Source organism: Melanaphis sacchari, unplaced genomic scaffold (genome assembly GCF_002803265.2).
Source record: "Melanaphis sacchari strain LSU unplaced genomic scaffold, SCAv2.0 Contig2125_pilon_pilon, whole genome shotgun sequence".
Taxonomy (NCBI): domain Eukaryota; kingdom Metazoa; phylum Arthropoda; class Insecta; order Hemiptera; family Aphididae; genus Melanaphis; species Melanaphis sacchari.
In genome coordinates this window covers 1-12,307 of record NW_020271058.1, presented here as the reverse complement: position 1 = coordinate 12,307, position 12,307 = coordinate 1, and the positions used below count along the sequence as shown (strand labels likewise).

Sequence of the window (12,307 nt, the reverse complement as noted above, 5' to 3'; positions counted from 1 at the left end):
ACATTGTGCTTCGTTCAGTTACGTATTGCTATACCATCAATTGCGTAGATAATTATTTTCACATTAATGTACACCACTGATCTGGGTCGTAACGTAACATTTCTTAAGTTGTACATTCTAATAAATATAATAATGACTCTGTTTATTAATCAAAAGTCTAACATGTTACACTTTTCTTTCTAGGACGGATATCGAACACTGATTTTGATACAACGACTGGTGGATTCATATTATATAACGATAAGTTCTTTGAAATTATAAAACAATTTTCAAATTAATATTTATACGATTATTTAAAAATGAATATAAACACTATGACAGTATAACTTAAACTAACAGTATTTTGCTCACATGTTATATACTAAAACTGAAGAGGTTAAAAAGCGGAAAAATGTGAACGTATAGTTTAAGGTTGGATAGCGTGTCGAGGGTTATTTATCTACTTCGTCGTATACCATCTGAACTGAAAATTAATCTTAACAAATTTAATTTAAACTAGACGCGTTATCCCTATTTATACGTTCACAATAAAAAATATTAAGATAAATATTAACACATTTAAATTGTTTCTTATAAAAACAGAAAAAAAATATATTAATAGAAAAAAATATTAAATTACAGTATCATATGTCTTAAATTCACAATCACATTGACATACATCGTTAATCTTTCCGTACTTATTTATTATATTTTCAACAAACTGATTTCCTTTTGATAATAATACGTATATACACTTTGGATTCCATCTTGTGTGTTCAATCCATGGAATATCATCTTTTTCCCAATTATGTAAGATGAGTCCACAGCAAAAACATTCGACAATATCTTTTTTCCCTGAATATTTAAAACCGCTTTCAGCTAATGAGTATTTATCTTGAGATGAAGTTAACGGGAATAAGTTGAATGTTTTCAATCTTGAAGAAAATGTTGTATATTCTGGGTATTTAGGATATGCATTATTTCGTACTAAAGAAACTAGTGAACAAAAATTGTTGCTAAAATTTTGAAAATTCATTTTTTGTAAAAATAAAGAACTTTTTAATAAGCAATAGGTCTTGATCGAATGATGGTTTAACACTAACTAAACTGAACTAGATTAGATTATTAATTTTAAAGTTTGAAAAAACTTTAAATTTAAAATTGTAGTGTGACCAATAAACTGTTTTTGTGTTAAACAAAAAAAAATTGAGCACAAGATTAAAATTACAGTGTAACCAATATAAATAAACTGTTTTTTAAAATTACACGAAGACGAAAATGAGCTCAAGGGGGATATTCCCCCTTAAACTTTAAAAATCTCCCTGCCCAAAAGTGCTGTGAACATACAAATACATAGTACTGTCCCATTTTTTTTTGTTCGTGGACCTCGTGGCCAGTCGACCTGATTTTGGGTCATTGGATAGTGTGTGTTTTTTATTTCGGTGTGCGCAGTAAGCGTCGTAAGCTGCGAGATAGTCGAGGCCTGACGCGTATGTCACACTCCGTCGCCTAGCAATTCAGTCCGCGCGACATTCTTGGATTCAAACGTGGTAGTGCCGAGATTTGTGCGGATATCATCTACGTCAAAAGGCTGTCGCCTTACCAGCCCGGATTCCTACGTGATCGAGTCGAGTAGCGGAGCAGGTTAATCCTTTCTTTTATTATACTATTTGTTGTTATTCTTTATATTGTATGTAAAAAAAGGAATTTGTCCTTTTTTCTTATTTATTATTAATTATTAGTAGTGTTAGGAATAATACGGGCCCGCATATTTACTATTATTATTATTATTATTAATGTTTTATATACGTTGTTTCTGTGGTTAATATTATATTATATCTGGCGCCCAGCGTCCCTTTGTTCTATTATAATACATTGGTCTAATATTAATTATCATAGGTGATCCTCCTCCCGCTCACAACATTACGCGAGTCGTTACCGCTAACCGCGATAGTTAAAGTAGGAGCGGTTCGGCGCACACAATTTTATTATTTTTATTATTAGTTTAGGTTTTTTTTTTTTTTACTGTGAACCGTTTTAAAGTAGGTAGTATTAAAATTATTGTATTATTGGATACTATGTTTAATAATAAGATTAAAATAATATTGAGTTATTTTTTCAAAAAATATTTTGTCAGGTCACCATTTTACTGAATATCAGCTGTATACAATAAACTTACCAATGTAAAATGTATAAATATAATTTAAAAAAAAAAAATTTACTTTTTGAACTAATTAATTTTTAATGAACTGTAGGTATATTTAACTTATTTTTTAAATATATTTATTATTTGTTTTAGGTTTGGCTATGGTGATAATTCCAAGCAATATTGTTTTCATTTCATCTACGTATTTCAAATTTAATGCTTGGAGATTTTTTATACTTTTGACTTCTATACCAAGTCTAATTTCATTCTTATTGATATATCGTTACCCGGAAACTCCACGATTTTTAATGTTTCGAGGTTATTTAATAAAATCCAGGGATATTCTGGAACAAATTTATTTAGTTAACAAAAACTTTACATCAATTCTTGTAAGTTAAGAATATAATACTTATAATAGTTGAATATCCAATGTCATATCAATTTGAATTTCAAATAGCTTTAAAAAATTTAATTGATTCTCTAACAGAAATTTTTTTTTATACAGACTGCATAACTTATAAAAAACCTTATATTAAAAATGTTTAGATATAAATAGAAAATGTTAAGGCGGCTCTTAGTGGTTATTATTTAAGGGGAAAAATTTAGGCAATTTCTTATCTTGTTGTCGCCGTCCGTAATCTTTGTGTTAAGGCTCAGTCAAACAGAACGCGGGCTGCCCGCGCGGGCAGCCCGCACTACTGACCGCCGCGGTCTGCGATGTCTAACAACGCGCGGGCAGTCGCGTGGTTAGTCGCGGACTACGTGTCTTCTCTTTACTACGTCTATCTACACTAGCTGTAGTTTCTTTGTGAAAAATTTTAACTTTAGCTTACTTAATTTAAATTTACGAAAAAAAAATGACATCCAGTAGTTCTGACGAAGAACTTCTTATTCTACTCGCATTGAAGAACAAAAAGAAAAGGAGAAAATGGGTGCACGAAATTAATGAAAAACGAGAAGAATTTGGTGAGTTTCACCACCTCTGCAAAGAACTGTCAACTTACGAAGACCGTTTTGTAAATTATTTTCGTATGACTCGCGAACAATTTGAGGAAATACACGAACTCATATCACCGAGAATATCAAAACTTACGACAAACTGGAGAAAACCTATTGGGACAAAAGAAAGGCTTGCAATTTGTTTGAGGTAAATAAGTCTTTATAAAATAGACACATGAACTAGGTATATGAACTTTAAAAAAAATTGTATTTTAAATGATGAATGACATAAGAATACATTATTTGCTTATAATTAAGTAAGTAGTATTTTTAAATATGTATACATAAAAATGAATTTTAATTTTAATAAATTTAGTAGTTGTTTTTCGGCTGTGTATCAAGAAACATTGATACGTTTTCATACAAATCTTTAGTCGACTGAGTACGAACCGGGTATGATCCTAGTACCAAAGAATTTGTTGATTTGGGGTGTGTATGTATGTTTGAATAATTGAGTCCTTGAATGCTATCACGAGTATCATTATCAGCTTCTCTTGTGTAGTCATCTGTGTATACGTTGGAATAGTTGAGTGCTTGAATAGTATTACCAGTGTCATTTTCAGCAGCTTGGTTTGAGTTGACATCTGACCAAGACGAAGTTGTAGAGTACATTGGAGAGGAGCGTGTTGAATTATGACCGTCAACCTCATTAAGTTCAGCTCGTCCAAATAACTGTGACATCTCCATTTTAAGGATAGCTTGCGTTCTTGGCGAAAATGTCTTAAACGTATGTGCATACGACAAAAAGAGATTGTCAATGTGATCGAGTTTTGTATGAGTCTTATTGCTATTTTTTTTTTCAAGATAGCCAAGTACCGCAGCCACATCTTCTGTTAGTTCTTTCCGTTTGGTTGTTCTCTTAGGTGGTGGCATTTGCGTTGGGGAAGTTACATTTCCACTGTCAGACTCACCCGGCTCATAATCTTCATCAGTGATCGATGTTTCGTGAATCTGTGATATTGATACGTTTGAAGTGGTTGCTCGTGGTGCTACTGTATCTCTCAAAAATTCCAAATGAGCCGCCCATGGCCAATTTTTGTATTTTTTGCCAGATCCTGTAGATCCTTTTAAATACTTTAAATATTTCATATAAGAATCACGCAGGTTCTTCCATTTCTGTTTCACAATTTCAGCTGTCATACAGAACAAAGTATATACAATAAATAGGTACATAAATACTAAAAGAAAAAATTTAGAGTATTTAAAGTAAATTATATTTTATTTAAAGTAAATTTATCGTATCTAAAGTATCTACGGTAATAAGTTTTTAGTTGAATTACAAAACCTTTTTATAGCTATATGATATTTATTTATTTCAGATATTTGGCAACAGGAGATTCACATCATACTATAGGTTTTTCTTTTCGAGTCGGACGTACTACTGTTTCTAGCATAGTTAAAGAAGTATGTGTAGAGCTATGGAATGTTTTACAGCCTTTATATCTGGCTACACCTACAGAAGAAGTATGGAAAAATTCAGAAATTGGATTTAGAGAGCTTTGGAATTTTCCCAACTGCATAGGCAGCATAGACGGAAAACACGTGAGAATAAAATGTCCTCCTAAGACTGGGTCAAGTTTTTTTTGCTACAAACATTTTTTTTCAATAGTTCTGCTTGGCATAGTAGATCCTAACTACAAGTTTTTAATAGTTGATATTGGAAGTTATGGCCGTCATAGTGACAGTAGTATTTTTGAGAACTCATCCTTTTATCGCGAGTTCATACAAGGTAAAACTATTTTACCACCTAAACCTTTACCTGGAACAACCACCCCAGTCCCACATGTTTTCGTAGGTGACGAAGGTTTTAAACTAGAAACTTTTTTAATGCGCCCCTTTCCGAGAGCTGTAGTTGCACAAGATGAAGCTAAAAAGGTATTCAATAAGCGACTAAGCAGAGCACGACGTGTTGTCGAAAATGCCTTTGGTATTTTGGCACAAAAATGGCGAGTCTTTTTTAGACCTATTGAATTGGAAGTAGATACTGCAGAACATGTTGTCAAAGCAACTTGTTGCTTACACAATTATCTCCAAAGTACCTCTACAATTGAAAACGAACCAGAAGAAGAAAACGCTATTTCACCTACTGATGTGTTTTCTAATACACAACGAATAAGAGAAAGATCAAGTATTGCAGCTAATTCTGTTAGAGAGAACTTCGTAAATTATTTCAATTATTTACGTAATGAAACTATCGATCAATAGTATGAAAAATAATAATAATACTATGAAACAACTGCATAGTAAAATTGTATCACTATATTATATAACTAATTATGTAATTAGGTAATATAACTATTTTAACTATAATATATTCTTTAATAACTAATTATTATTAGATATATAATACTATGTTTTTCATTCAAAATCGTTTTTGTACAATACTACTTTATATTATTACTATAGATTTAATATAATATCAATACTGATAAAAATGAAAAAATAAATAAACTAAATCTATTTTTACATGTTTATTTCATTATAATATTTAAGTACCTATCTATCATTTTATAAATTAATTATATTATACATATCATACATAATACACATATTATATTACTACTATATTATTATTATTATATTATTATAATATGATTACTTGGCATATTGAGTATCCCGGCAATTTCATTCCACTTCTCTGTTTTTTTTACTGTATTTATATAGTCACCGTGACTAGTATCATATAAATATGGATGACTGTGCACCAAATCAATTAATTTTTCAGTCTCATCTGCCATAGTGATGGATAATAATAATATATAATATATAATATATAATATATAATAATAATATTATAATAATAATGAGGAATGAATAATTTTTGACTGGCCGCGTCACGCGTTCTCTGTAAAATATTACAACCAGACCGCAGACCGCGGCGGTCGACATGATTCCGCCGCGGTAGCCCGCGCTATTTTTAACCACGATAATGCAATCATAGATAATACAGTGTCCGCCGCGGGCAATGCGGACTGCCCGCGCGGGCAGCCCGCGTTCTGTTTGACTGAGCCTTTAGTCGTAAATGATTATTAGTGTGAGTGTGGTTCTATATATGTACCGTCACTTCCGCCCCGTCCATCAAGTATAGCGTACTACGTCGCTTACTTGGAAGTTGCGTGTCGCATCGTTATCGTAAAACTATTTTTGGGATTTTACAATAATTATAATTTACCAGATAATGTATTATAATTTATTATTATGACTATACTTGTCATTTGGATTTATTTTTATTATATATGGTAGGTATTGGAAATAGGAACAATAAGTATGTAGAATTTAAACAGGTTTGTACAATTTAAAATCACTTTTTTTTGTCATGGACATAAATACGTAATTATAATAACAAATAATAATATTTTACGTAAAATTATTAAAAAGTAGATTATAACTAATCTCTAATAGGTAAACCACGATTTAAACGGGAATCTAATATTTCAGGTAGCAAATGGTCATAGTAAAATGAAATTAATTGTTGTCGCATTTGTAATTCAAAGAAAACATCATCTCGTAAAATCTTTTGGTACAACATGCCTGAAAATGTAAACGAGAACGATAAAAAATATAAAAATAAATATAAATGAATGTTAAAAAAAATATATTTCACGATATTTTTACCGCGAAATTGACGGGATACCTATTATAAAACTATATATATATAATTTACATACCTTTGGATGACCACAAGACGAAATAACAGTAAGATCTTTGTGTTATATGTAGTTGTCCTTGTACTTGATAGTATTAATTATCATTTGTTTTTAAATTTAATTTTCCATCAATAATTGTCGCAAACTTCAATTTTCCACATTGGATAGCATCTTCAGGTGTGAGATCTTTTATAGTGTATGGACATTTGATTTCTACGATACCATCATTTTCAATCAATCCGTCAGGACTCGCAGCCAAAAAATAATATGTTGTATCAATAAATAAACCAGCGGGTTTGATTTTTATGTTGATCTCTTTTTCGAAGGAAATTCTTGCTATAGGTTCATTTTCGATACCATAGTTTGTCGATGAATTACCGGCAAATGTATTATATAATATACTTTTTACAATATTTTTTCTCGAAGTTCTAACTCGCAATTTACAAACCTTTCCAAAATTTGAGGCCGTCAGTCGTATACTTCTCTCTGCTCTCCATAGGTCACTTTCAGACTGATTTTTCTATTGTTTTAATTTCTTCGTTGGTCTTTGATAAACGCTCTAAAAATTGTAATTTTTTAATATTAAATTCTTTTGGTTCCATATCTAATATTTGAGGTTCTTCTTGAATACATCCATAATCTCTGTCTGGGCCAATATACGTTTTTTTAGTAGACTTGGTATTTCCAAACAGTTGTTGTCTTCTTAATTTAGTTTTACGCTGTTCTATAAAACGTTTAGTAAATACACCTGGACTTGCTTTTGTCATTTTTTTGTGTAGTATACTTATATGCGATGAACCTGTATTCAAGGAAGTTAGAGCAATATGACACCGTGTTTGATAAGACCCTTTTAAAGAAAAATTAATACGCTTTCCACCTACATATTTGGCGACTACACTATTAAAATTTTCGACACAGTTATTATTGACATTATGAATTAAACTTGAAGAATGGTATGCCAATAAATTTCTTGCAGCTAAAATGTCATTCCAAAGACCGGATTTTTCTAAATCGGGCACTAAATTATTTTCACTGTCTTTTGGACCCATACAAAAATATTGAGCACAATGTGTATGGTATCCAAATACATGGTAAGGTCCATTCAAAATGTCTGATTTTAATAATTTTATTTTTTCGGTTGTATTTATCTTCATTTTACTACGAAACTTTATGGCTTCCGTAACAGCATATCGAAGACGAAGTAAATTATTTTTTAAAAAAGTTCTTTGAACACCTGGAACAATATTCCCATTTGTACACTTGCGTCGACCAGCTATTTCACGAATTCGGTTTATATAATTTCTGAGCAAATGATTTGTACACTCTATTTTTTTAATATTCAAATCCGGTCCATATGGTTTAGTTAAATTCAAGTTCTTCATCACACTACTGTCACCATCTCCGATTAACTTGTCATATATTATGTTGTGCATTGGAATACTCTCCTTGAAGCCTTCAACTATTATACTTGATTCCATAGAAGTAGAGGTACTATTCCAATTTTTATAGCACACGTGAGACTTGGGTGGTTCATTTTGTTGGGAAGCACGATGACAAATAATGCAATATTTATTTTTAATGCCAACAAATAAACATTTTTTTTTGTATTCCGTCCAAATATAGAAGCGACACCAGATAAAGCATTATAATTGCTTTTATATGATCTTTTTAACCACGCCCCATCTGCAATTACGGTTATCAAAGGACGACCTTGTTCATCTACGTCTCCGTTTTCAATTGCAATTTTTGATTCCTCTTGTCCAGCTTTTTTCATCTCTTCCAAACTTACACTAAATATATTTTGACTAACTTCCTCATGAATATTTTGATAAGTAGGAAATGACATACAATACATATCAAGTATACCACAAAACTCTTCCAATTGGGAATATCTTTGTCCCGTGTTTAATATGGCAGAGGTAACCGCTGTATTTATATTGAATCCTTTTCGTTCGGGATCTTCTGAATAAATATTTTCTATCGCACCACACATGTTACATTTAAAAACAAATGTGCTAAGAAATCCATTTTTTTTTCATTTATGATTTGCAAGTTAGAAAATGTACAGTCAAACTTATTGTGTCGTATACTTTGAATTGCCTTGAATAAATAATATGCTATATCAACTATCCTTCTGCCTTGTAATACATATCTATTTAAAAAAATATTATAATAAATATTCTATTTTTACTTTAATTGTTGAGCTAAAATTTTATAAAGGCTAATAAAAAAAAGCGGAAAAGTGGGGACCGATCTGCTGTACATTAGGGGGTGGGGTGAACCTCGGACTAGGAAAATTGAAAATTTCAATTGTCTATAAATAGCTCAAAAAAGTAAAAATATTTTGAAAATTAAATCATGTAAAGAAAATGCCAATCTAAATAACTGGAAAAAATTTTAAGTATCTACGACTTATACTTTTTGAATATTAACAAATATTTAAAATCGTTTGAGGATAAATCGTTGTTATCGTTATGCTATTTCGTAAAAATTTAAAATTCAAACGCACTTAAAATTTTTCCTATAATGATGCTTTAAGTTTTTACTATAGTTACTTGAAGGAAAACTTAAGGAAAACATAGTGTAGTATTTTTAATCCTTAGTTATAAACACAAACCATTTTATGATTTTTCAACTTCAAAATTACTTACAAATTTTCGCGTTTTCGATAAATTTCGTAAATATTTGAACTATAAACGTTTATAAAAAAAATTGTGACTAACGATTTTTAATTTTTTTTAGATACAACAAAGACAACTCATATGGAACCTTGTATTAAATTTTCAAAATTTTTTGGTCATCCAACATTTTTTTATCAACACTTCAAAAAAAAATTCTCATAAAAATCGATAATTTCTGTGGTCTATAAATAACTCAAAAAAAGTCAACATTTTTTGAAAATTAAACTATATATAGATAACACTAACATAAATATTTGGTGAAAATTTCAAATATTTATTGTGATTAGTTTTTGAATTACAACCATATAAAAAAATCGATTTGGTCGAAAACTGGTTTTGCTTAAAAATTGAAGCATTATTTCGACTACTTATGCTGTACACAGACACACAAAAAAAAAAAAACACGCATCATTGTAAAATCAATACATTCATCACTCCATTCAGAATCTAAAATATTCTAATAAACATTAATAACTTACTCTTCTGCGTTTTTATCATGTTTATCTGATACTACTAATCTGTACGTAGAATGAAATATATTACTATTTATATGTGACATATCTGCATCGACTGCATCATCCGTATTTTTTCTAAATAATAATAGAAATATTAAAAATTAATAATTATGATCGAATAATTATAAATTAGGTACCTGCTATCAATTCCATCATTATTTCCTTCATCATTTTCATTTGATATATTAGAATGATCTAAAATCTATTGCAAAAATCAATGAATAATACATTATAATAGCAGTAATTAATAATACTACCTATATTACTAATTCTATAACATAAAAAAGTATTATTTATAATTTATTATACAAAATAACTTATAGATACTTACCTGAATATCGTTGTTCTCTAAGATTCTAGTATTTTTAGAATGTAAATTTTTCAAATTATGCCTTAATTTTTTCCATGGCGCAGATACTTTTGGACGTGTTTTTTTACTAAATCGCCAATCACGCATTTTTATAATTTATTATTATTTGCAATTGCATATAACGAATACAAACTATAAACTGAATAAACTGATTACTAATAGTATACTTACTAGTTACTATTATCATTAATTTTAATAACTAGTATTTAATATTTATAATTATAATCAATGCAATGCAATTATTAAATATGGAAAATATAAAATTAAAATTTCAAAGAAATTAAAACTCTATAACAATAGATTTCTTATCGCCCGGATGCGTGCGAACGGGACCGACTATATTCCATAGCACACGTACGCGCATAAACAAGTCAACTCGTACACTTTCAAAAATATTTTTGTATACTCGCGACAATGAATAATGCTAATAAGCTGGCGAAAAATTAACATACTTCTAGTAATCCAATTTCAATTTTTAAAAATTATTTGAATTCGTCAGCCTTTTTTTTATGATTTGTAGGAAACAGATTTTGGAAATTTTGGAGAGTTTACTTAGTACAGTTCCAAATAACTTCACTTACTTTCTCAAAATTAACTTGTTCTTTTAGATGATAACAATACAAACAAATTAAAAAGTTCTTCCTACAAGTCATAGAAAAGAAACTAACAAATTCAAATTAGTATTCAAATTTAAAATTGGACTACTAGAAGTATGTTAATTATTCGCCAGCTTATAGGTCTAAACGCATGAAAAATCCAATCGTTTAGAGCCCCCTTAATGAATTTCCTAGTATAAAATAATTTATGATTTTTGAAATTTTGTCAAATATAATACTAACAAAGCTTATAAAAATATTGTGATTATAAATAAAATTATTTTTTTAATTGGGCAATGAATAACTTATTATGAATCTTATATTAAAATGTCAATCAATTTTATCCAAAGGTATTCTTTTTATCTTTTAATCAATGTAAAAATAGAAATTTCAATTGTCTTTAAAGGATTATAAAAGATTCGGAATATTTTGAAACTTCTTATATCAATATTTTGTGAACATTTCATGCAAGTATTTATTGAGTAAGTAAAAGTGATTTTTATTATGAAAAATTATCTTTTAAATATAATCTTTATTTTGAAAATATTTCTTTACATAATTTGATAAAAATTTGATTATTATATTTATTAAGTTTTACTTTTTGAATGATAAACACATTTTAGTTTATGATACAAACAAGTATTTTCGAATATTTTGATACATAAAAACGAAATTCAAACAAAGTAGTTTATAAGCTACAAATATTTAGAATTGAGCAGACAAAGTAATAGAGCCAAATTTTGAAGTGCTCACCTATACTTTAAAATTTAAATACTTAAACTCAAACTGCTCATTAATTTCAATCATTATGTATTAAATATGCAAGACATAATTGCTGGGATATAAATTAAAAGTGTAAGTTTTTCATTGGAAAAGGTAAAAATTAAAAATTATAAATAGGTAATGAAAAATAATAAAAATTTTGAACTTTCATTTTGATTGTAAAATTGTACCTAAAAATATTTTAAAAACTCAATAGTTTTAAATAATAAGATAATTCATGTCTTCTTCATAAAATATTAACTAGTATAAGTTTTTGATTATAACAATACGAAATATTTATTTACGGTCAAAACTGATAAACAAAAGATTCGGAATATATTTATTTTTAATTAGTAAGGACAATATTAATTTTTACTCTTCAGCTCGCCCCAGATTACCAACTAAATCTAATTTCCCTACCTTAAACCACTCTCAAATTTGAAAATGAACTATTTTAACTGCCCGAAAGGTGATAGATGGTAAAACATTTCTTTTTAAAATCTAAACTGTCCACTTCATACTCAAGAATATCTAAAAATTCAAACAGTACAAATATTACTAACATTTATTGAAAGATATATGAAAATGGTACATGAGCAATACGTAACTTCT

At 29.0% G+C, this 12,307-nt stretch overlaps 5 protein-coding genes across 5 annotated transcripts; 1 reads left to right on the top strand and 4 right to left on the bottom strand.

Moving 5' to 3' along the window:
• Positions 1-610: 610 nt before the first annotated feature.
• On the bottom strand, positions 611-1,136 carry LOC112593875 (death-associated inhibitor of apoptosis 1-like). The gene has a single exon (XM_025338456.1). The coding sequence runs from the start codon at positions 1,013-1,015 to the stop codon at positions 611-613; it is 405 nt and encodes a 134-aa protein (XP_025194241.1). The 5' UTR covers positions 1,016-1,136.
• Positions 1,137-2,881: 1,745 nt separating this feature from the next.
• On the top strand, positions 2,882-5,368 carry LOC112593871 (protein ALP1-like). Its single transcript, XM_025338452.1, has 2 exons — positions 2,882-3,272; positions 4,444-5,368. The coding sequence occupies exons 1-2, from the start codon at positions 2,983-2,985 to the stop codon at positions 5,327-5,329; spliced, it is 1,176 nt and encodes a 391-aa protein (XP_025194237.1). The 5' UTR covers positions 2,882-2,982; the 3' UTR covers positions 5,330-5,368.
• LOC112593872 lies at positions 3,397-5,762 on the bottom strand. The gene is made up of 2 exons (XM_025338453.1): positions 5,724-5,762; positions 3,397-4,257 (listed from the first exon to the last, which is right to left on the bottom strand). The coding sequence occupies exons 1-2, from the start codon at positions 5,728-5,730 to the stop codon at positions 3,437-3,439; spliced, it is 828 nt and encodes a 275-aa protein (XP_025194238.1). The 5' UTR covers positions 5,731-5,762; the 3' UTR covers positions 3,397-3,436.
• Positions 5,763-6,538: 776 nt separating this feature from the next.
• Positions 6,539-8,325, bottom strand: LOC112593874. The gene is made up of 2 exons (XM_025338455.1): positions 6,793-8,325; positions 6,539-6,655 (listed from the first exon to the last, which is right to left on the bottom strand). The coding sequence occupies exon 1, from the start codon at positions 8,247-8,249 to the stop codon at positions 7,278-7,280; it is 972 nt and encodes a 323-aa protein (XP_025194240.1). The 5' UTR covers positions 8,250-8,325; the 3' UTR covers positions 6,539-6,655; positions 6,793-7,277.
• An 85-nt stretch (positions 8,326-8,410) lies between these two features.
• Positions 8,411-10,424, bottom strand: LOC112593873. Its single transcript, XM_025338454.1, has 4 exons — positions 10,299-10,424; positions 10,105-10,169; positions 9,932-10,042; positions 8,411-8,923 (listed from the first exon to the last, which is right to left on the bottom strand). The coding sequence occupies exons 1-4, from the start codon at positions 10,422-10,424 to the stop codon at positions 8,749-8,751; spliced, it is 477 nt and encodes a 158-aa protein (XP_025194239.1). The 3' UTR covers positions 8,411-8,748.
• Positions 10,425-12,307: the final 1,883 nt, after the last annotated feature.